This window comes from Mesoplodon bidens, assembly GCF_964165515.1.
Source record: "Mesoplodon bidens genome assembly, chromosome: 9".
Taxonomy (NCBI): Eukaryota; Metazoa; Chordata; class Mammalia; order Artiodactyla; family Ziphiidae; genus Mesoplodon; species Mesoplodon bidens.
This window is the reverse complement of record NC_138166.1, coordinates 62,624,119-62,648,183: the sequence shown is the minus strand read 5'-3', so window position 1 is coordinate 62,648,183 and position 24,065 is coordinate 62,624,119. Positions and strand designations below refer to the sequence as shown.

The 24,065-nt window shown below is 43.4% G+C and overlaps 2 protein-coding genes across 9 annotated transcripts in view; one reads left to right on the top strand and one right to left on the bottom strand.

The window, feature by feature from the left end:
* The window catches only part of BBS9 (Bardet-Biedl syndrome 9), a 481,831-nt gene extending 479,863 nt beyond the window's left edge, over positions 1 to 1,968 (bottom strand). For 6 of the 8 annotated variants that reach the window (XM_081244841.1, XM_081244839.1, XM_081244838.1 and 3 more), the window contains exon 1: positions 690 to 754. The gene's annotated coding sequence lies outside the window, so the exon portion shown is untranslated. Of the gene's footprint in view, positions 1 to 689; positions 766 to 1,026; positions 1,090 to 1,726 lie in introns of those variants that run through there. The other 2 variants (XM_081244834.1, XM_081244836.1) reach the window with 2 other exon arrangements.
* Positions 1,462 to 17,680, top strand: RP9 (RP9 pre-mRNA splicing factor). Its single transcript, XM_081244843.1, has 6 exons — positions 1,462 to 1,638; positions 9,626 to 9,656; positions 10,799 to 10,928; positions 13,639 to 13,730; positions 15,889 to 15,950; positions 17,034 to 17,680. The coding sequence occupies exons 1-6, from the start codon at positions 1,487 to 1,489 to the stop codon at positions 17,230 to 17,232; spliced, it is 666 nt and encodes a 221-aa protein (XP_081100969.1). The 5' UTR covers positions 1,462 to 1,486; the 3' UTR covers positions 17,233 to 17,680.
* Positions 17,681 to 24,065: the final 6,385 nt, after the last annotated feature.

Here is a 24,065-nt window from a genome sequence, read left to right as displayed (position 1 = left end):
TGGTTGCTCATGCTCAAAAAAAAAAAAAATAGCCCTGAACTCTCTGAAGGGTTTCACCAAAGCATTTTTAAAGGCACGGTGAGGGACGGGCGTCCCAGGGTATGTGATCAGCTACTGCACAACTCTCTGATTGGTTGATGTTGAGGTAACTGGGTGGTTAATTTAACATTATCAATCCTTAGGTGCCAGAAGGTCTGGGGGCTGGGGCTCATGATCATCAAGTAGTTAATTTCTTCCACTTGTGGTTTTTACCAAATGAAAAACTCAGGAAATATGTATGAGATACTATTATCTGGGTACTTCAAACAGGAGCTATAGCAGAGTATATGGGGGAGGGGTCTATCCCGGAAGGCCCCCATAGGGTCCTGATCTGTTACACATGAATGGCTGAATCATACATTCATGCAACAATTTTAATTGGCTTCATTCTTAGAGAAAGAGGTCATTTCCAAGTTCCAGAACATATATCAGCATAATTTCACGTCTGTGCATAGCTTCTGTGTGTTTGTGTTTTCTTCAATAAATTTGAAAGAGCTCTTCACTTTGGGGTATTAACAACTGAATATTTTGGCAAGCATTTCCCTTATGCAGTTATTTTTAATTCCTCTGCAGCTTCTTCCATTATTTCAAGGCTGAAAAAATTATATATCAGATACAGTTTCAAAGCACAACCTAGTTAAGCACCTTACACTTTTGAATCCTGGCTCCATGACCTACTAGTTCTGTTTCCTTGGGCATGTCAGTTAACTCTCTGGGCCTCCTTATCTGTAAAATAAGGATAATACACATGGGTATTACGTACAGCACTTATTACAATTTTAAAAATTAAATCAACTCCTATTAAGGGCTTAGCTCAATGACCGCATAAGAAGTGCACAGTGTATATCAGCTTTTTTTTTCCATAACCCAAACCTTATCTAAATACAGTATACTACACTGACTATACATCGCATGGGTCACATGTTCTGGAACATTGGAGAATTTCTATGGAAGCCTTGCTTCCAAAACTGGATGAATCCTACTAACATGTAACGAGCAGCTCCTGTATGCCTAGCCACTGGAGGAATACGAAAATGACTTGCACAAGTTTCCCGGCCTCCAAGGATGAAGATCTCGAGGGGAGGCGCCCGACCCGGAGAGGGGCCCAGCCACGCGCAGAACTGGCTCAGGGTCCCGACAGAGCGTCCTCAGCACCGAGACTCCCGGCCGCCGCCAGGGGGCGCGCTCCGGCCTCCGGCACCAGCCGACGTGACTGCAGGACCCGGCGCTCCGATCAACAACTTGAGGCCGCGCTGGCCTTTGGGCGGCGCGGTGCAGGCGGCCGCGGAGGGGACACCTGGCTCGACCCGGCGGGACGCGGAGCGGCAGCGGGAGGGGGCGCTGCGGGGCTAGGCGTGCGCAGCGCAGAGGAAGTACCGTCTTCGCCGCGCCGGCCGCCTCAGCCGCGCCGCGCGGGGCCGCCTCAGACGCGCCGCGCGGGGCCGCGATGTCGTCCCGACCCAGGCGCGATGACGCGGGGGCAGGGAGCGCGCGGCGGCCGCGGGAGCCTCCGGAGCAGGAGCTGCAGCGACGCCGGGAGCAGAGGCGGCGGCGGCACGACGCGCAGCAGCTGCAGCAGCTCAAGCACCTGGAGTCCTTGTGAGTCCGTCACGCCCGCCCCCGACTAACGCGAGGAATGGGGTCGGGGCCCAGGGTCGCGCGGCGGGGCCCGCACGGGGTTGGAGACCTGCGAGTGGGCAGGTGGGCCCGTCCCCCGCGAGCCGGGTGCGGGTTTTGACCCCGGGCTGCGGGACGCTGGACTCTCAGCCGCTGGAGGAAGAGGGGGGAGGCTCCATCCCCAGGCTCGTCCCGGGCGCGTTAGGCGGCGGTGGGCGGGCACTTCCCCACCGGAAACGACGGTTTTATTCCTCGTGCGGCGACGTCGGCGTCGGTCAGGGTTTGTATACAGGAGAAGCGCGGCTGCGCCCTTGGGTCCTTTCCCGTTTCTCAGTTCAAGGGGCTCGCTCTGAACTGGGTAAAATCCCCATTCTTTTCATCTAGTGCTGTTAACTAGGGAAGAAAAACCCCAGTCCCGTAGCATGAGTGCGCGGTGAGGAAGGGAAGAATAAACGTGGGGTGAGGGCCTGGTCCCTGACTCTTCGGGAAGAGCTGTCAGGTAGAAGAGAGCGTGGACTTCTCTCTCGTCCCCAGGATTTTTTTTACCAGGGTTAAGGGTGGAAGCTTCAAAGAGGCCAGTTCCAGCTCAACAAGAAGAATTAGGACCAGAGTCATAGATTCTTGCTGGTCAGCGTGGCCTGACCTAGGAGGCACTGTACTCCCCCAGCTACCCGGGGTTGGAGAGAGTCCAGATAACGCCTGAGAGAAGGGTTGGTTGTAAAGGAGATTTAAACATCAGGTGGAAGGTTGGATTAATGACCCTTGCGGTTCTTTTCTGTGTTTCTGTCGTTCTGTAATCAGCTTTAGAAGTCTGACTTTTCTAAGTTTGGTGTTCACTGAGTTATCTGAATTATTTGTTTTAGGCACTTCCCATTACCTACCATCTCATGATTGCTGAGACAGCATGAAAAGTCCTTAAAGGGTTAATCCTTCATTATTAACCGCTGGGAGCTTTGGCACAAAATGCATACTTGTAGACTGGCCTGCTCTTCTCAGTGTGGATCTTGAGCTGAATTTCACTTCACTGGGCAGTGGTTGTGGACTGCTGGCATCCACGGACCTGGCCCCTTCAGGGCACTCTGGGAGGCTCTTTGTTGCCTGTGCAAGGCCGATGTTGAACATTGAACATTATTTCCCTAGGATAAGTTCAGGCAGGGCTCAGCCGCCCTACCCTACCCCCTAGCCCTCAGTATCCTAACTGTAGGATGCCACATAGTTGTTAATACTCTACATTTATTTTGTAGCTCAGAGCGCACTCACAGACATCCTTTTTTTTTTTTGCAGTATGTGGGCCTCTCACTGTTGTGGCCTCTCCCGTTGTGGAGCACAGGCTCCGGACGCGCAGGCTCAACGGCCATAGCTCACGGGCCCAGCCGCTCCACGACATGTGGGATCTTCCCGGACCGGGGCACGAACCCGTGTCCCCTGCATCGGCAGGCGGACTCTCAACCACTGCGCCACCAGGGAAGCCCAGACATCCTTTTATAACCTCCTTTTGCACATGAGAAAATGCAAGTTCAGCAGTTAAGTAACCTGACCAAGCACACACGGAACTGTAAACTAACAAAACTAAAGAGAAACCCGGGTGTCTGATTCTCAGACCAGTGGGATTTTTCAGTTCAGAGATTTTAAAAGTTCTGGGCTGTTGACATATTTATAGTTTGGCTAGTTCAGAGGCTTCTTTCCTTTTAAATGGAAGTCTGTATTTCCAGGGTAATACTTTAACGTAGTTTAAACATCAAATAGTGTGAAAAGTCTAATTTCAAAAAACAGTGGATTGTATCTCTACTCACACTCCCTGTACCTTTTCCTCCAACCAAGGCTTCAATGGGGAAACTTAATTTTTTCTCTGGGATTTAACTATTTCTGAATTATATGCTTATACTGCTTTTTTTCGATTGAATAGTAAATGTTACCTATTAAGCTCATGTTATGTAGATAAGGGTTTAGTTCTCTTTCCCTTCCCTTCTTGTCTCCAGCCTTGTATCTCCTCTCAGGATTTCTGTGTGGCTTCTAACCTTTTTTTATTTCTTTAATTGTCATTTTAAGAGAGTCTGGGGAAGGAAGACAGATAAGTAAGTTGGTCAACCAGGCATGTTAAGTTCCACTGTGGTTTTTTACAAATGGAATTCAAATCCTTTTGCCACCTGGTATGCCCTCTTTAGTTACCCTCACACTCCTCTGGTCATTATCTTACACCTGACCTTAATTTTTCTTACTCTTAGCATACCGGCCAGGCCCCCAAAGGCATCTGTCTTCCACACATGCTCCTGCCCATTTTCCAGCTCTGTCACTCAAGTGCTCCTGAGCTACTGGGCATAACAGAATGGATATTTTGAGTATATGTGGAGTTTCATCTCTGCCTTCCAGCCCCCATAGGGCCAGGCTACAGGAACAACTGGGATGGAGTATGCTTACGTGAAGGACTCTTCCAAAAGAAATCCTACCCCAACACTGAAATACACAAAGAGTATTATTAAGTACTTGGCAAAATAAAGATTTTTTTGTCCCATGCCTATTTAGGAGATAATCTCTTATCGGAATTTATCTTAATTTAGTCTTTATACTGCCTAGGGCAACCTATCACAATCTGAATGATATAATGGCAAGGATTCACAGATGGCACAAAATAATGGGCCTCCACTGACTTTTTTTTTTTAATTCTGATGATTAATTACAAAGATAATGCACACTTCTCAGCTGTCACAGCACAGAAGCCAGCTACTCAGTAAACACACTCCGATTCTCATTTCCAAATCTGTTATTTTCAATAGTTAAATATTACCTTTATCTTTGAGAAATATCTTTTTAACATGCTACCTAAACTAATGAATTGTTTAGCCCTAGGAAAAAACATCAACCACATTCCTTTACACTTGTGGAAATAGTTCTAAAATGGACTTTTTTAGGGAAGTCCATTGCTAATAATAACAGATTTCAAAATGTGCAGTTCCAGGGGCTTCCCTGGTGGCGCAGTGGTTGAGAGTCCGCCTGCCAATGCAGGGGACACGGGCTCGAGCCCTGGTCTGGGAAGACCCCACATGCTGCGGAGCAACCGGGCCCGTGAGCCACAACTACTGAGCCTGCGCGTCTGGAGCCTGTGCTCCACAACAAGAGAGGCCGCGACAGTGAGAGGCCCGCGCACCGCGATGAAGAGTGGCCCCCACTCGCTGCAACTAGTGAAAGCCCTTGCACGGAAATGAAGACCCAACACAGCCAAAACATAAAAATAAATTTTAAAATAAAAAATTTTTTAAATGTGCAGTTCCATCACATATTTTTTCTATCTAGGCAAAAACATTTACATATTTTTGAGGAATTCAGATAGTTTGACCATGTTATTTGTACAACTCCTATGGCAAAAAGAAATTATTGTCGGACTGGATATTTACATAGACTTTACCACCTCCCTTCCAAACTCCCTTAAGTCCCAATGCCTAAGACATAGCATTAATGTTTCTAATGAAGGGCTGCTGATGGACTGTATCACCTGCCCAATTTATGCAAATTTCCATTATTCCTCCTAAAAGAGGCCTAGGCCTATGACATGCGACAGCTTTCCATTGGAAAATATTTTAAGAATTTGCTTTGGAAATACCATACCTAAAAAGCTTTGTACTGTATCTAAAAGGCTAATTCTACTTATACCCAGTTGTTTATTGTGTAATCTTCAGGGAGTAAATCTTCCTCTATCCCTTTAGAAAGGCCCTGGATTAGTGACAGGATGAGGATGGACACTAGACGCCTCCATCATAATCCTTATTTGGAAGGGTCCAGAGATGTTTGCAAGTCCAGGTTGGTACCTGCTATAAATTGGAGGTTTCCACAACCCCCTCCTCTAGTTTGATTAATTTGCTAGAGCAGCTCATAGAACTCAGGAAAATGTTTTACTAACTGGATTACTGGTTTATTATAAAAGGTTATAACTCAGGAAGAGCCAGATGGAAGAGATACATAGGGTAAGGTATGTGAGAAGCTGTGTAGAGTTTCCATGTGCTCTCCAGGTATGCTGCACCTTCACGTGTTCACCAACCCTGAAACTGTCTTAACACCATCCTTTTTGGTATTTATAGAGGTTTCATTTCATGGGCTTGATTGATTCATCATTGGCCATTAGTGATTAATTCAACCTTCCTGGAGGTGGGGCTGAAAGTTCCAGTCCTCTAATCACATGGTAATTTGCTGAGCCTCAGAGGTGGTAGGGATAGATTTGCTGAACCCTGATCTACCACCTCTGCACCTCTGATATACCTCACTGCACCCCACAGGCCTGCAAGTCTTATAACTGCCCAGCCACAAGACCAAAGAAAGAGCCTGGAGATAGCAACAGAGACGCTGAAGGTTTGTTGGATAGGGGATCTTATAAGTCTGAAGCAAAGTCCTGAAGCAGCACCCCACTGTGTACAGCAGACAGCAGTCAGGACACAGACAGCAGTCTTTGCTTGGGGGGTGGGGAGGTTTACCAGTTATAGTGGGGATTGACATCGGGTTGGCTCATCAGTTACCAGGGAAACCAGCAGAGAGGTGTGTCCCTCACAGCCCCTCAGGTTATCAACCGTCACAGGGCAGAGGTTTTCACTTTGATAAATTATCCTAATGGAGCTGTTAGCTGGGGCGGGGCAAGCACAGAGGCAGTTATTGAATAAGTTCTGTGATTAAGAGGGAAGGTCAGTCATGCGGGAAGGTGTAGGTGAAGCGCAGGGACTGATCAAATAGGGGATATAAAGAGAGCCAAGGAACAGCCATCTTAGGTGGCATGATCCTATACCACCTCACCTGCATGGGGAAAAGGCAGTGATCCCTGGAGCCAGATGTTGAAGAGTCACATGGCCTAGAAAGGCAGTAAACCTGGCTGGGGATGATGTCTGTAGGAAGCCCACTGCCAGGTCTATGCCCAGCTCCTCTTAGGAGCAGCTGGTAAATCCCCGTAAAGCTGCAGATCTGTAAAAAGATGTGAGGGTTGGCGAGGCCTCTCTCTTGGGTCCCAATCTTGGCCTTTATGATGCTAGTGCCTAATCTTGAGCTGCCTCATGAGGCTACTAAGAGCACTAACTTTTCTTCAACAGAAGAGGCAGAAGCCAGCGTTGTGGGGTGCCTTTCACAAGTTTGCTGTGAACTATTTACCCATGAGGAAATTGAGGCTCTGGGGGTTTAAGTAACTTGCCCAAGGTAGATAGCAGTGAGAGTGGATCACAATTCAAAGTAAAATTTTTTTACCTGCAATGCCCATTCACACTGATTTAGAACTGGAAAACATTCTGGCTGGGATATGGGGTTCTCTACTCCAAAAAAACAAAACATCTCCTTTATCAAGACAGTTCTAAAGAATGTCAAAAGAGAAAAATGATACAATTTGTTAACGAGTTTGATGTCCTTAATTCAAGGGAAAACAATCCACAGACTGAGAAGTACAGCACTTCACATGCAGTGGAACTCTTCCCAGGGATTTTGGACAAGAGCGGGTTTTATGGGGCCTTAGGTGAGGCAACTTGGAAATAGGGCATGATTGGCTAGAGGGTCAGGGATTTCCTTATAAGACTAGCACGTCCTCTTATCTAGGGTCAGATAAGCTAAGTTAAGCTGAGTTGGAGGATTGTGATTGGGGTATTCCAGATTTCCTTGACAGTGAGGCATTTCCCATTAGTGCAGGCTGACTTAGGTTTAGATTTGTGACATGAGCTGGGCCACTGGGGAGGCCTCCACTCTGGGGGTCCCAAGCTACGAAGTACCCTTGTCAAGAATTACATGGGTGTTTCTGAGAGGAGTTTCAACTTTATGGCTTTTCTAGATTTCATTTAGGAGTACCCTTATCCCCTTAGTTCTCCCTTCTGGTACTTAGCACTAGGCCTGGCATGATTATTGTTGACTGGTTACTTCTGCAAGGAGTAAGTTTTTAAGTTGAACCTTCAATATCGCCTGAAAATTCAGTTTAGTTTCTCCTAATATACCTGTTCTTTTTTGGTAGGTGGAAATAGCAAGTTGGTTAGAGCAAGAGTGAGGATTTAATTACTGAAACAAGTAGAGAAATAACATTGAAATTTTAAAACAAAAATGCAGCCTATATAACTCTATAGCAGAAATGAGCTCCTATTAGCATATTTTTGGCCTTTTTTTTTTTTTTCCCCTACGTCCCAAGTTACCTTTGGTTTATCTCTCAGACCTTTATTAGCCTGGGCTTATACCAACATAGGTGTAAGGAAGATGACATTAATTTCATTTTTCTTTTGTAACTAAAAAACATTGAGGCAGTGTATTTGCATGTAAATAAACGTAAGTGAAAAATAAAGCTCCCTCCCTCAGGTATCCTATATATATATAATCTCCCTTTTCCCATACACACAAATAGAACCATACCAAACACACTGTCCTATACACTACTGCTTTCTTTCTTTTAACTTAAACAATTTTTGACTAGTTTGGGGATAATTAGTATCTATTTGACTATTAGATGACTGATTAACCATTTTAGAATTTATTATTTTCACTGTACAAAATTCAAAAAATTAATCATCTCTGAACTCACCTTCTGCGTGTATCAACTTTGGGACTCCCCCATTTCCAAGTTGTTGGAGCCAAGATACAGTTTTAAACCAGCCACAGCATGCTGTTGCCCTCTCTCAGTAAAATTTCGTTATAGAGGCATTGAAAAGATCTCATTTGCTCAGTTGTTCTGCCTCTTTTTCCGACTACTTTTTTTTGGCTGCATCGTGTGACATGAGGGATCTTAGTTCCCCAACCAGGGATTGAACCCGTGCCCCCTGCATTGGGAGGACAGAGTCTTAACCACTGGACCACCAGGGAAGTCCCTCCAACTACTTTTCTTTAAGAAGGGGGTTGTGTCAATTAGGCACTCATATTTAAAGGCCAGACGCCCATGCTATGTGCTGCATAGCCTGGAATGTGTCAGTACTTGAAACTGAACATAATTACACCTGAAAGTAATACAGTGTTATATGTCAATTATATCTCAATTTTTAAATTTTAAAATTGATTTGTTTAAAATGAACCCTAGGATTGGATGCTGCTTTTCTAGATTTGGCATCCATCAGCCTTCTCCAGAAGTTCCAGCGGAGTGATGAAAGGTGGAAATGAGTTGGGAGCACAGGCATGATTTGTATCCTCAGGACCCTGGGGGTCTGAGAGCTCTCTCTGTTGGTGGAAGGGGAAGTACGTTTGCACCCAGTCAGTCACCTGCCTCTCTAGCGGTAGTTCTTCATTGAGTGCCAGCCTGTCGTCCAGGCACCAAGCAGGAGTCCTGCATCCCTGAGTCCCAGGAGGTCAGTAGGGGCATAAAGGGCAGTCAGAGAGCTGCACAGTAGATGGCAGCGCAGCAGCCCACTCTGCAAACAGGATAGGCCAGTGGGGAGGATCTTGAATCTGGAGCTTTTGGGGTCGGGGGAAGTGGGGGGCAGGCGAGATGGGAGGGGGAGCCTCTGGGACAGATCACCCTCCCCTCCTTCCCCTACAACAGGCCCTTTCCTCTGGCTTTGCTCCCTCCCCTCTGCACAGCGCCCCCATCCTTGTCAGAACAGATCACTCACACACCCTCACCCCCATGAGCCTCTCAGTGTTATGGAAGCTGGAAGTTATCGTAGGTAAATCAACCAACAACTGTAATGACAGGCTGGAACCATAATTCGTTCAAGGCTTTTGTTACCTCACATTTTCCCTGCAATCTCTTGCTTTCCCTTCTTCCAAAAATAAAATCATTGTCCTAAGACACCAAGTTAGTTATTATTTTGGTGAATTTAAGTGCTATATCCCAGCAGGATATGGTATAGCATCAGTTTATTTATATATAAGATCTCTGACTGCTAGGCATATTTTATTAACTATGTTAGTTATAATATGGTTTTAAGTTCTTACTAAAAATATCCTTTTTATTTTGGTCTGCAGTTGCCTTTTGCTGATTGAGATGTGTTACATTCCTATGAACATGGTTCATGACTGGTGTTTTCTTCCTTTCTAGTTATGAAAAACCTCCTCCTGGACTTATCAAGGTCAGTGTGAAGTTTGTACTTTTGGTTTTTCTCTGAGACAGATTTGACTCAGTGCTCAGACTCAGTCACTTGTTATGAAAAACAGCTGCATAAGGTTTGAACCTCCTTTTATGATAGTTCTGTGTCTTCCCTGCAGATGGCAGTCGGTTCATGCACTTTGGGCTTTGTCACAGCCTGTGCCTTTGCAGAAATTTAATCAGCCTTGTGTCTGTCACCTAAGAAACCACTGCAGGCCCCCCGAGTGTTCCTCAGCGCTCACTCCCATTCTTTCTGTCTCACTTGTGACTGCATCTCCTCAAAGCTCTCCTGCCCCATGTTCCTTCTCTGACGCCCCCGGTGCTGATTTCTTGAATGTCATCAGCTCAGAGAACACTGGACTCTGAGGAGACGTGAAGCTCATCCAGTCCAGCCCTACCTGTTGCAGGAGTCCCTCCTCCAGCACCCTGGCCACAGTGTCAGTGTCTTTCTGCAGGAGCGAGACTTAGAGGACTTAAGGCCAAAGTAACCTTTTCTGTTTGGTAACTTTCAACTTAAAAAAAAGATTTTTAGAAAACATTCTTCCATTATAAATTTAATATTTGTGGAAACTTGAAAAAATCATAAGGTAAAAAAACAGCACCTTAATTATATAGTGCAGTTATTTGGTAATGAAAATACATCTCACAAATACGGCATGTGTGAGATTATAAAACATGACAGTGGCCTTCAAGGTCTAATAATCTATTTTACTCTAACACATTGTTCTTATTATTCCAGGAAACCTCACTTGTTTAACTCTATATTCTGCCTCATTCCACAAAGCTTTTAAGTTAGCAGAAAACCTTTTGTGATCTTAGAATCTAATTTTTGTGATCTAGAATCAGAATTTGGAGCTCACAGATCAATCCTATGTAAACACTATAACTCTTCTCTAAGAACAGCTACTTTGTTTTCATGGTATAGCTAGCTCTTCTAGTATAGTTACTTCCGTTTTTTCTGTCAGTTATGATTTGTCCTTCTTTGTAGCTCTTCAGAGGGTAAGTTATGATGACATTGGGATCTCCAGCCCGTGAGAAAACCAGGCAGTGCTGTGTTCTCAAACAGGTGGGAGAGAGTTCCGGTGCTTTTTTGCCGCACAGCTTACACACTGTTTCCTTTTTCAGGAGGATGAGACTAAGCCAGAAGACTGTATACCAGATGTCCCAGGCAATGAACATGCCAGGGAATTTCTGGCCCACGCACCAACCAAAGGACTTTGGATGCCACTGGGGAAAGAAGTCAAAGTCATGCAGTGTGAGTGTGGAAGGGTTTCAAGTAACACCCTCAATACATGCAAGTTATAGACCACTGTTTACAAACAAGGTCACTTCTTTTAATTCCTTCTCCCCACAGCCCTGCTAAAGTCAGGGCATGATCTCTGTGCTATAGGTGAGGAAGCCGCCTTGCATATGTTATTAAGTGTTCTGGGGTAAGAGGCAGAGCAGTGCTTTGACTCCAGGGCTTCTGGCTGCAAGGGCAATGGTCTTCCACAGGGCCGTAGCTGCCTGCAGAGTATATGCCTCAGTAATATGCCTGTTAACAGAAAGGATATTCCATGTAGAAATGCCATGGGGGACAAGGGATGCATTGGAGGGTGGTCCCTTGGGTCTTGCCTCAGTCAGTCATCCTCATCAGAGGTGTTGAGGTTTTATCCAGGTAACCTGAGAGGAGCTCTGGGCCACAGAGGGTGGGTCTGGAACAGGTAGAGCTCTGTGTGCACACCCTCCACCGCACCAGAGCAGCAGCACCTTCATCCAGCGTAAGACGGCATTTGAAGAAGGGATACGGCTGCCTTTAAAGACATTTGTTTGTACAAAGATTCTTCACGCACATAATTAACATAGCGGTTCTCAGCCCCTTTCCTTCATTCTCCTCACCTAAAAGGCGACCACCTCAACCTCTTTTAGGAAGGTTATTTTGAAGTTTATCCCTACGTATCTATAAAGGTTTTTTTTTTAAATTAATTAATTGGGCTGCGTTGGGTCTTCGTTGCTGTGCACAGGCTTTCTCTAGTTGCGGCGAGCGGGTGCTACTCTTGATTGCGGTGCGCGGGCCTCTCACTGCAGTGGCCTCTCTTGTTGCAGAGCGTGGGCTGTAGGCACGCGGGCTCAGTAGTTGTGGCTCACGGGCTCCAGAGCGCAGGCTCAGTAGTTGTGGCGCACGGGCTTAGTTGCTCCGCGGCATGTGGGATCTTCCCAGACCGGGGCCCGAACCCATGTTCCATGCATTGGCAGGCGGATTCTTAACCACTGCGCCACCAGGGAAGTCCCTATCCCTGTGTATCTAGATAACAGGATTACATTCCTGCCCCTTGATTTTTCAGGTTTCTTCATTATCTGTTGACTTCTTCCTGCAGAAGACAAGAATTCAGCTCTTTTTTTCTTCCTCCATCCCATCTCATACACATACCCTTCCTATATCTCATTTTCCCAGTAATAGTTATATCATAAATTTAGTTAAGTAAACCCTTTGTGTTTATTATTTTCAGAGTTGAATCACGTATTAAACTGATTACATTTCTTTCTTTTTTCTTTTTCTTTTGTTTTTTAAATTATGGTTAAAAACCACTCCTCTCTGTGATAGGGTAGTTAGTTGTGCTTCACTTACTGTTTTACAGTTCTTTTCATTGACTTGCAAATTAGAAGTGTTTAGTCTGGACCAGAACCAGTTTTACATGAAGTTAATGAAGCTTAACCTTTAGGGCCCTTGTACCTTCCAAAGGTCTTTGGAGTACCGCCAGTGCAGTCATATGGTTCTTTCTTTCTAAAATTTGCCAAGGCAAGACTTTTTCCCCCCTAAAGAGCCCTTCCTCTCCTTAATTTATGTAAGCTTCAGACTCCACAAAACTTGGATCCATCCCAGATGGAAAAACACATGCACACTTAACCCCGTATTTATTGATTTCCATGATCCTAGTGTTATCTAGAGCAGAGCTTCTCAAACTTAGGGTGGGCCTGAGATTCTGTATTTCTGACAAGCTCCCAGGTGATGCTAATCTTGCCGGTCTGTACCGTTGACCACACTTTGAGTAACAACGATCGCCTTTCCTTTAACAAAGAGTTTTGATCACAGATGGTATGGATCCTTCTTGATACCCACACATCAATCTGTGGCATTTAAAATCCCCCCCCTTTTTGTCATAAAGATAGACATGTGTTTGAAGCGGTCTGCATTTGCATTAAGAGCGCATTCCTTCTTCCCCAGGTGGAAATAGTGGGGAGATAAGGACAGGGGCAGGTCAGAGAATCCCTAAACTTCATTTTTTCCCAATGGTTTCCTACTACCAACTCTCAAATAAAAATATAAAGGGGAAAACATTATTTCCCTGTCACTACATATTTTCAGTAGCTACTAGCGTGGAGCAAATTTGGCTGATCTTACCCATAATCCCCCTTCCTGCTTCCTGACCTCCTTGGTTGGAGTTGCTTGATGCCTGTATAGTTTACTAGGTCTGCTGTAACAAAGTACCACAAACTGTATGACTTAAAGGAGAAATTTATTGTCTCACAGTTCCGGAGGCTAAAAGTCCAAAGTCAGGGTGTCCTCCTGAGGGCTATGAGGGAAGGATGTATTCCAGGCCTCTCTAAAAACCCTGTCTCCCAGTAAGGTCACATTCTGAGGTCCTAGGGGTTAGGACAATTCAATACAGTGGGGAAGCAGACGGGATGACACAATTCAACCTGTAACAGTTAAAAAACAAAAAATCACACTTTGCTTTTTGCATGGGATTGTTTAGTAAGTACTTGGTTCATTTATAAACCTCTATGATTAAAGGATAGTTGAGGAAGTAATTAAGTTTCCCTTTCTTTTCTGGGATCTTACATGGTTCATCCATTAATTATATTTGCTTTTAAAATTGGAATCTAATGAAGAATATCTTTAATATGATCTACTGATACCTTTATCTTGATTGAGTAAAAATGCATTATCTTACAGAAATATATCCCTTTTTCTTTGTTTTCAGGTTGGCGTTGTAAACGGTATGGTCACCGAACGGGCGACAAAGAATGCCCTTTCTTTATCAAAGGCAACCAAAAGTTAGAACAGTTCAGAGTAGTAAGTAAAACCCCAGAGTGTCAATTTACATTTACTGGAGGTGATGAATGTCGGTGAATCAGGCAGTCACCAGTGAACTGGAGGTTCATGTAAAATACATTCCGAAAGCCTTTAGGCCAAAGTATCTGGTGTTAACTACATCTCTATTAAATCGAATTTGTGTGAAAGATTAGTTCATTAACAAAAAAAATACATATTAAAATGTTATTTGCTTTTGTCTTGGGAACAGTACTTCTTTTTCTGAAGCAGGCATTTTTATCAATTCAGTTAGTCTTTGTTTTTTTGTTGTTTTTTTTTTGGCATGGAGCTTGTGGGATCTTAGTTCCCTGACCAGGGATCAAACCTGGGCCCTCAGGAGTGAGAGCGCAGAGTCCTAACCACTGGACTGCCAGGGAATTCCCCAGTCAGTCTTTTTTTTACTTATGTAAAAAAATCATATTTCATAAATAAAATCAGGGTTCTAGTTTCCCAGTCTTTGTCTAAAGTCTGTATATTTTTCTATCATAAACTGGAAGTGTGTGTATAAACGATGTACCCTCTTTGGATGACAGTAAAATCAATCTATCATTTTGTCACTTTATTTTAACAAAGTCACCTCCCAGGGTTAATTCACCATTCAGTAACTGTTTTGGTCAATTTAACTATGCTATTACTGGATATATTGGGATTATCAGCATATCAAACGGGTATATAAACATTCTCCAAGGATTTTAAGATATTTAAAATACTGGGTTTTCATTTTACTAATTTACAGAAAATATTCTGGATAAATCACTGCTACCTGGAATGTCAACTTTTACAATGCCTATAATAGATAATTTAATTATAAATCTCAAAAACTGAAACGTATTCATATTTTTTAAATTTAGAAACCTAAATTCTAAGAATTGATCTAAGGATATAACAGAACATCAGTATGCACAAATTATTATGAATGTATAAGGATAACTTTCAGAATTATTTATACGATTAGAAAATAGAAACTGAAGAAAAATAGGAAACAACTGCAGTGTCCAATATACAACATAAGTTACCACAACATATAAATCATTAACTTTTAAGAATTATGTTTTAAAAGAATATGTAATGTCATAGGAAGATATTCATGAAAGCATAAGTGAAAAAGAGAATAGAGTTGTATATATAACATGATTATAATCTTCTGTAAATTATAAAAAATGACTGGAAGGACCATACTAAAATATTAACAGTGGATATCCCGGCTGGTAAAATAATAGATATTTTTAACTTTATGTTTTCTTTGATATGTAAAAATTTTATAATAAACATACTTTTTTTTTTTTTTTTTTTTTTTTTGCGGTACGCGGGCCTCTCACTGTTGTGGCCTCTCCCGTTGCGGAGCACAGGCTCCGGACGCGCAGGCTCAGTGGCCATGGCTCACGGGCCCAGCCGCTCCACGGCATGTGGGATCCTCCCGGACCGGGGCACGAACCCGTGTCCCCTACATCGGCAGGCGGACTCTCAACAACTGCACCACCAGGGAAGCCCTAAACATACTTTGAAAGATAATTCACATGCCATAAAATTCATTCTATGTGTATTCATATTTTTAAGTAATTTAAGTAGCTTTTAATTATACAAATATCATAAGAATAAATTTGCCTTATTTTAACAAAATGGAAACATTACAGTAAGCTTTTTCACAATTGATTTTTCAAGTCCAATCTTGCCTCTCTCCCCAGAGGGAATTTGTAGTAAGTAGCTTGAATATACTTCCAGACTTCTCTTTGGTCATATCCAGTATGTTTTTGTGTACCTATAAATGAATCATTCTTACACATCATTTCCAACTCACTTGTTTTGCTTAATAATATCTCTTGATCATCTTTCCACATAGAACAAATAGAATTACCTCAAGATTTTTAACCTTGAGTGGTATTTAATAATGATTTTGCCATGGTTTATTTCCTTACAAAGGCTATGTAAATTATACCCTGTATTTGTATAACTGGAACATCTTTTTTATAGCCTCCAGGAGTTTGAAATGATGGCAACCCTTAGGAAGGATTAGAACGTATTAAATATAAAATCACACCACACAGGAGGGAAAAAAATTGGTTTCAGTGAAAGAGGGATTTAATTTTAATTTAACAGTCTATGAAGCCTAACCTAACCATAACCTTCTTTAACCCTCAAGGCACATGAAGATCCCATGTATGACATCATTCGAGAGAATAAAAGACATGAAAAGGATGTAAGGTGAGATTGTCCAGATGATAACAATATCCTCTTAAAGTCTGAAATTATATAGTTAGAAACTTTATAAATTAAAAATTTTTTAAATTCCAATATTAGAGGAGTGGTTTTAGTAAATACGGTACTTTAATTGCAAAATATTTGGAAGACAGGAATAGTCCCTGAAAAAGCCAGTGTGTGGGGAATGAGCAGGCCAGCCTGTTCTACTTGGGTCAACTTAAAGCAATGGGCTTGGCCCAGCCCACTCATGTCACTGATAGTTGACGTTGGCAACTGTAATTTATCTTCTCTAGATCTTCTTCTTTTTTTTTTTTTTTTCTCACCTGTTGTGGCCTCTCCCGTTGCGAAGCACAGGCTCCGGACACGCAGGCTTAGCAGCCATGGCTCACGGGCCCAGCCGCTCCGCGGCATGTGGGATCTTCCAGGACCGGGGCACGAACCTGTGTCCCCTGCATTGGCAGGTGGACTCTCAACCACTGCGCCACCAGGGAAGCCCTCTAGATCTTCTTTAAAGATCTGAGCTTTTGTTAAAAATTCCTAGACAGGGTTAAAGACAGGGTGAAAAAACGAGGACTTTTTTGGGGGTTTGGGGGGTATTTTTTCAAATTGGTCATACTGAACTATAATTATATATAAGTATTATATATAATATATATACATAACATATATCCTTCTTCAGATTCTCTTCCCTTATAGTTTATTACAAAATATTGAGTATAGTTCCCTGTGCTGAATTACAGTTGTTGAGGAGGTAGATTACTTAGTATGAACTTGAACAGTGGGGGAATGATTTAGGAAAGTATCCATCTGTTAGAAGTTATAATAGTAAGGACTATGGAAACATACAGAAACATTTAGGACAGTGAAAAGAATACAGAATAGCTTGTACACTGGTTACCGTCATGTAAAATAGGCAGGGGTGTAGACAAGAATAGGGAAAACATGCAAAAATAAAAATAAGTACTGTCTTTAATGAGGTGATGCTTTGTGACATTTTTCACCCTCACTACTGTTCTTATATTTTTATCTAAAAGAATTTTTTAAGTTACATTGAATATGTTTCTTTGGTCAATCTTATGTGTTTAGGATTCAACAGTTAAAACAGTTACTGGAGGATTCAACATCAGATGAAGATGGGAGCAGCTCCAGTTCCTCAGAATGTAAAGAGAAACACAAGAAAAAGAAGAAGAAAGAGAAGCATAAGAAAAAGAAGAAAGAAAAGAAAAAGAAGAAAAAACGAAAGCATAAGTCTTCCAAGTCAAATGAGAGTTCAGACTCAGAATGACAAGAGCTTGACTTGTTCAACATTCTCTTCTCAAAAATCAAACACTGTGGCCAAAGATCAGAGGAATGTGGAATCAGAGGAAAGGAGAGAGAGACACCAAGAGAGGAGGAGATTTGGTGTCACAGATGTGAATTCTCACCTACCTTCCAGTAAAGATGTGACCCCGAGGAGAGTGACTGTATCTTGCCAGGTGCTAGCTCTGGACAGTGGCTGACTTCAGGCTGGAAAGCTTTTCTCATTGTTCTCCTCCCTGCTGATCACTGTGGGTCCTGATTCCTTAGAAATGCCTCTGGCAGGGTGGCCAGACTAAGGGAATCTCTGAGGAAGCTCCTCCAGGTGCTGCCGCAGCCTCCACCCTCCATGGTGGGGCTACTTAATGCCCTTAGATTTCAGGCTTGACTTTCCTCTGTTGTCGAGGATAATAAAAGCTCGTTATTTATTTTTTAAATGTATTTATTTTTTATTTCTTAATGCATGCATGTATGTGCTCCAGATTTAAAAGGTACCTAAGGTTTACTTATGAAAACTCTTACTACTTCCTTTCTCCCCCAGCTTCCCAGTTCCTTCGCCCAATGGCTACCAGTTTTACAAGTTTCTTGTGAAGTCTTCCAGGAATATTGTATACATCACAGACAAGCAGAGGGCTTTTTTTTTTTTAACACAAATGCTATACACATTCATCTGCACGTTATTTTTTTAACAGTATAAAACTTTTTTTTATTTATTTTATTTATTTTTGGCTGCGTTGGGTCTTTGCTGCTGTGCGCGGGCTTTCTCTAATTGCAGTGAGTAGGGGCTATTCTTCGTTGCGGTGCGCGGGCTTCTCAGTGCAGTGGTTTCTCTTGTTGCGGAGCACAGGCTCTAGGCACGCAGGCCTCAGCGGTTGTGGCACGCGCCCGCGGGCTTAGTAGTTACGGCTTGCAGGCTCTAGAGCGCAGGCTCAGCAGTTGTGGCGCACGGGCTTAATTGCTCTGCAGCATGTCGGATCTCCCCAGACCAGGGCTCGAACCCGTGTCCCCTGCATTGGCAGGCGGATTCTTAACCACTGCACCACCAGGGAAACCCTAAAACTGATTTTAATACTAAGTACATCCTGCGCTGCTGCACCAAAGGTACAGTGTGTTCATAATCACCTGAGATGATTTGTTGACTGTGGGGAGGGGTTCCTATAACAATAATGAAAAATCTTGTGTGGCTACATTGTATTTAACTTGCTTGGATCTTACTGCCCCAGTCCTAAGATTTTTCCAGAGTAATTAACTCAGAAAAATTTTTACGACTATAAGGGAATTACTATTCAGGGTCAGCTACCCACATCCCAAAATATATCCCTCACTTCCTTCCTCTTCCTGTTGGTAAGCATGGCCTACCTGTGCTCTTCTAGCTTTGTGCCACAGGAGAAGCAGCTTACCCATCAGGGTGGTGCCTGCAGCTATGGGAGAGTAAGTCCTATGGTTTGCTGAGCCAAATGGAGCTAGATCTTGCTCACAGGTAAGTGTCCCTACCTATCCAGCAGGTCTCTTGCTGTTTTCAGGGTCCCAGGAACTTTCTATTCCCATTTCCAACCTCTTACCCTGGGGGTTGGATTCCCCCTTCTTTAAAGAGCAACCAATCCAAGCCCAGAATGGACCCACCTCTTACTCTAATCAATAAATCCTCCTGGTCTTGGCCTTGGAATAGTACCTCAGTAACACAGTTGTCCAGATTGGAATCACCGGGGCATGTTATTTCTGAAAATCCTGAGGCCAGTTAAGTTAGGCATGCTCTAAACTTATCCTTGGCATCCTAGCTCAGCATGCACAACATGGGCCATTTGTCCTCTTCTGTATGTCTCACAGTGTTTGCTACCCAATCCCAGCCTCTTCAGGGAATTTCTTACTGTCCCATTCAGGATAAAATGTTCTTAAAAAATAGGAAAGAATCTTCATCAATGGTTCTCAAACCTTTGGGACATCAAAATCAACTAGAGTGCTTGTTAAAACACAGATTCCTGTGCTCCCAGAATTCTAGAGTTTCTGACTCAGGTGGACCTGGGAATTTTCCTAACAAGTCCCCAAATGATGCTAAGGCTGTTGGTCTGGGGACCGTACTTGGAGAACCACTGCTCTATATCTTTAACCTCTTACTGGAGCATTCCTGCTTTAACTGGAATCTGGCCATACGCTGCAGCTTTTGTAAAGTAACCACTGTCCATACTCCCTCACTGTGGTTTTATCTATCCTCTCTTTCTGGCCTAGATTCTAAAGTCCATCACTTAAGCCTGTCGTCTCCCTTGACCTGTGGTCCTTTTGGCCTTCTTTCTCAGAAGAACCTCGAGCCAGACTGCTAGAGAAAAACCACACAGCCATGTAGTTGGTACCCCCCTAAAGTCACCTCCAAACTCAACTTACACCATAAAGCTGACTCGTTGCACACTTTGGGTTGCTAGTCACCTGTTCAAATCTTCACCCCAAAACATCTCCCTTCAAGTTGAGCATTTTCAAGTCCTATCCAGGAAGGCATTACAAGCCCTCAGACCTTCCTGCACCAAGACATCCCACCATCCATCATCATAGTTGTGGTAGGCAGAATTCTAAAATGGCCCCAGGATTTTCCCCCTATTCTCCGGGAGTGTTAAGTATGATGAATTTTACTCTGATGATCAGATTATTTTACAAGCACAAGGAAAGGGAAATTATGTGGGTGTTCCTAACCAAATCATAAGAGCCCTTTAAAATTCCAGAGTTTTCTCCAACTGGTCACAGTATAGGGACTCAGATTTCAAGCCTGTGAGAGATTCCACATGCCACTGCTGACCTTACAGACAGATACAGATGAAGTCAGGATTACAAGGTGAGGAGTGCAGCAAACTAATTAGAGGCCCCTAATAGCCAGCAAGGAAATGGGGAACTCAGTCCCAGTGCCAAAAAAACTCAATATTGCCAACGTCAATGACCTTGGAGGCATAATCTTCACTAGAGCCTCAGGTGTGAGCCCCACCCTGCTGACACCTTGATTTTGGTCTTGTGAGATGCTAAGCTGAGAACCCAGTTAAGCCTGCCCACACTTATGACCTACAGAACGTGAGATACTAAATGGTTGTTTTTTTAAGCTGTTATGTTTGTGGTAATTTGTTATGCAACAACAGAAAACTAACAGTTCAGTCAGGTTTCTCTCTTCCTCCACCTGTGCTCTGGACCCCACCTGTCAGCCAGCAGTAGAGGTCAGTGATTAAAAGCACTGCCTCTGGGCTTCCCTGGTGGCGCAGTGGTTGACAGTCCACCTGCCAATGCAGGGGACACGGGTTCGTGCCCCGGCCCAGGAAGATCCCACATGCCACAGAGCAGCTGGGCCCGTGAGCCATGGCCGCTGAGCCTGTGTGTCCGGAGCCTGTGCTCCGCAATGGGAGAAGCCACAACAGTGAGAGGCCCACGTACCGCAAAAAAAAAAAAAAAAAAAAAGCACTGCCTCTGAATTCAGACCACCTGGTTTTGAATCCCAGCTGCACCATTCATGAGCTCTCAGATTGGGCAAGGTGTGTGACCTCTCTATGCCTTCATTTCCTTGACTGATAATATTTACCTCATAGAATCAAGTGACTTGGTATTGTAAAGCATTTAGGACACATTTTGGCACATTTCAGTTGCTAAATGAATACTAGCTACTCCTGCTACTACTTATGCTATCATCAACATCTCTTCCTGCTTTCTTGGGCATCTTCCTCCTTTCATTATCACATTTCCCATCTTCAGACTTTGACTGCTATGTTGCCCCCAGCATTTAAAAATTATTTTAAAATTATAAAATTAATACATGCTCATAAAAAGTTCCCCATGCAGGGCCATTATAAAAAGTGAGAGTCTACTTATAATGGTTTGATATAGCCTTCCAGATCTTTTAAAAAATGCATTACCAGGGCTTCCCTGGTGGCGCAGTGGTTGAGAGTCTGCCTGCCGATGCAGGGGACATGGGTTCGTGCCCCGGTCCGGGAAGGTCCCACATGCTGGTGGCACTCCCGTTGTCTCCCACACCTGGAAAACCATGAATTCTGCCATGACACCTTCTTTCAAAAAACCTGTCTTCAACCACACAAACTTTTTGGGTACCTAGTCAGACCTAATCTGCACCAGTTATTGGGCAATTGGTTCCACACATTGACCATCCAGGTCCTAGGGTCTGAGTGTAAAGAAATCTTACTTGCCTAAAGCTTCCTTTGTTTCTAGGAGTAGACACTAGATGTTAGTAAAGAACATGTGACAACCTACCCTTCCACATATCTATCAGGGACCCGCTACGTGCCTGACCTGCGTTAATAAACAATGAGTCAGCATCCTCTCTATCTCCAGGATAGTTCCTCTTTATGGGGAATGCTTAAATCTTTTTATTCTGTCCTCAGCTCCACCATCCTTTTCTCCTTATCCCAAAGTCCCTGGAGATGACAAGACAGAACTATTCAGGAATGATCCAATTCTACTGGTGTTGTGAGCGTTGTGGCCACTTTGAGAGGGGAAGAAAATGCTTCAGAATCACATGCTTTTGCAATTCAACTTACTTGCTGTTTTACAACTTTTAATTCCAAAGGCTTTACAATGTCACATTTTCTTGTTTGTTGGTATAACTTTAGTAGTTCAAATCAAGAAAGAGATCACATGTTCTAATCCATCATGATGATGCAATATTTAGCTCCTCCTTGAAGCTGGAACTCAGCAATTTGTTTCCTATGAAATAACAATGGAATAATACAGTTGTGTAACAGATGTGATATAGAGAATCATTACCAATATCTTTAGTTTCCATTTTTAGGATAAAGACAAAGGTCTTGACATTTCGCCTGAGCTTAGTTATCATTCTTCCCTTTATGACCACTGCAGGGTAGAAGTGACATTTAAAAGGCCATTAGGGACTTCCCTGGTGGTGCAGTGGTTAAGAACCCACCTGCCAATGCAGGGGACACGGGTTCGAGCCCTGGTCCGGGAAGATCCCACATGCCGCGGAGCAACTAAGCCTGCGCGCCACAACTACTGACCCTGTGCTCTAGAGCCCGCAAGCCACAACTACTGAGCCCGCGTGCCATAACTACTGAAGCCCACGCGCCTAGAGCCCGTGCTCCACAACAAGAGAAGCCACCGCAATGAGAAGCCCACGCACCGCAACTACAGAAAGCCTGTGCACGGCAACTAAGACTCAATGCAGCCAAAAATAAATAATAAATAAATTTATTTTAAAAATAGACTAAAAAGGCCATCAATCCACTGCTCCAGGACTAGGGGTTGAGATGAGGCAGGGTTACCCAATGCCAACACTCAGTGTGAAGGGAAGCCTGTCAAGCTACTGGCTCCTAAAGAGAGATGCTAAGCTTCCATTACCCAGCTCTAAACTAGTACACTAAGGGTGAAGCCACCAGGAAACTTACAAAATCCCATATAATCCACAATATACTACCATTAACAGCATCAGGAATTAAATGTGAAAACTAGGATAAAAATAATTCCACAGGGCTCAAGGATGTATTGTACAACATGGAATATAGCCAATATTTTGTAATAACTGTAAATGGAAAGTAACCTTTAAAATTCTATAAAAATAAATTATAGGGCCTCCCTGGTGGCGCAGTGGTTGAGAGTCCGCCTGCCGATGCAGGGGATACGGGTTCGTGCCCCGGTCTGGGAGGATCCCATATGCCGTGGAGCGGCTGGGCCCGTGAGCCATGGCCGCTGGGCCTGCGCATCCGGAGCCTGTGCTCCGCAACGGGAGAGGCCACAACAGTGAGAGGCCCGCGTACCGCAAAAAAAAAAAAAAAAAAAAATTCTATAAAAATAAATTATAAATTAAATAATAACAACTTCCACAGAATTGAAAAACTTTGGTTCCAGTCTTCTTGTAAGCTAGGGTCTTACAAGGTATGTCTGTTACCCAGTTAGAACACTGCCATTTGTCATCTACCATAAGCAGTGTTAGCTTTGGAGGGCAGAACAGGCACCAAGCAGGAAACCCCAAACAAAATCCAAAAAGCAAATCATAAGACAAACTGGACACAGGATAGATACCAACCTCTAGAGCTGCTGGGTATTTCCTAAACTTTATAGCATCTGCCTTGAATCTCTGGTACTTTGTAAGGTACCTTGGTTTTAGCTCTCTCATAGTTACCTGAGGGAAGGGATTCATACATTAAACAATCCAAGTGGCTTCAAAACCAAAGGGAAAAAACAATTCAAAAACACATCGTTCAAGAAAATGACCTATTTTTCACGATACAATTCTATGCCATTCTATTGTTCCTGGCAGTAAAAAATACATTTGGCAAAAATAATAGACAATCTAGAGAAGAGAGCCTTCAGCATGAAAATTAAAATCTTGACTGTGTAACGTGAAGTAAACTGAAGTTCCCATTAACTTTTCACAGGAAGACTCAGATGTTCTTTCAGACATGGTCAAAGGAGACAGTGCTGAAAACTACTAAGCTACAGTATTGAAGGGGGAGGGGTGGTGAGGGGAGTAAATTTATAACCAGTGTCATTTCCCAAGATAGAAAAAGATTCATACATGCTCTGATGGGCAATGACATGACATGGGAATACAGAGGCAAATAAGACTGAGAAGACCAACGGTATTATGGCTGGTGTTTTAATTTAACTATTGATTTTACAATGTTAGATGTTATAAACGAGGGCTCACATCTGGAATGCTCACATTCATTCTGAAGTTTACAAAATGCTGCCATTTCTTATGCGTGAGGGGTCTCTAAGCACAGTGGCCCAGATCATTTCTTGCCCTTTTGTAAGCAAGGACTAACTTATCAAAGCCAAAAAACCCTGCTTATATTGTAAAGGCAACGTGTTTTTTACAAAATCCCC

Excerpts from the sequence above, each read along its gene's own strand:
- RP9 (XM_081244843.1), top strand. The coding sequence starts at position 1,487 with ATGTCGTCCCGACCCAGGCGCGATGACGCGGGGGCAGGGAGCGCGCGG. Across the intron at positions 13,731-15,888 it reads AGTTAGAACAGTTCAGAGTA|GCACATGAAGATCCCATGTA; the intron begins GTAAGTAAAACC and ends TTAACCCTCAAG. Across the intron at positions 15,951-17,033 it reads AGACATGAAAAGGATGTAAG|GATTCAACAGTTAAAACAGT; the intron begins GTGAGATTGTCC and ends TTATGTGTTTAG.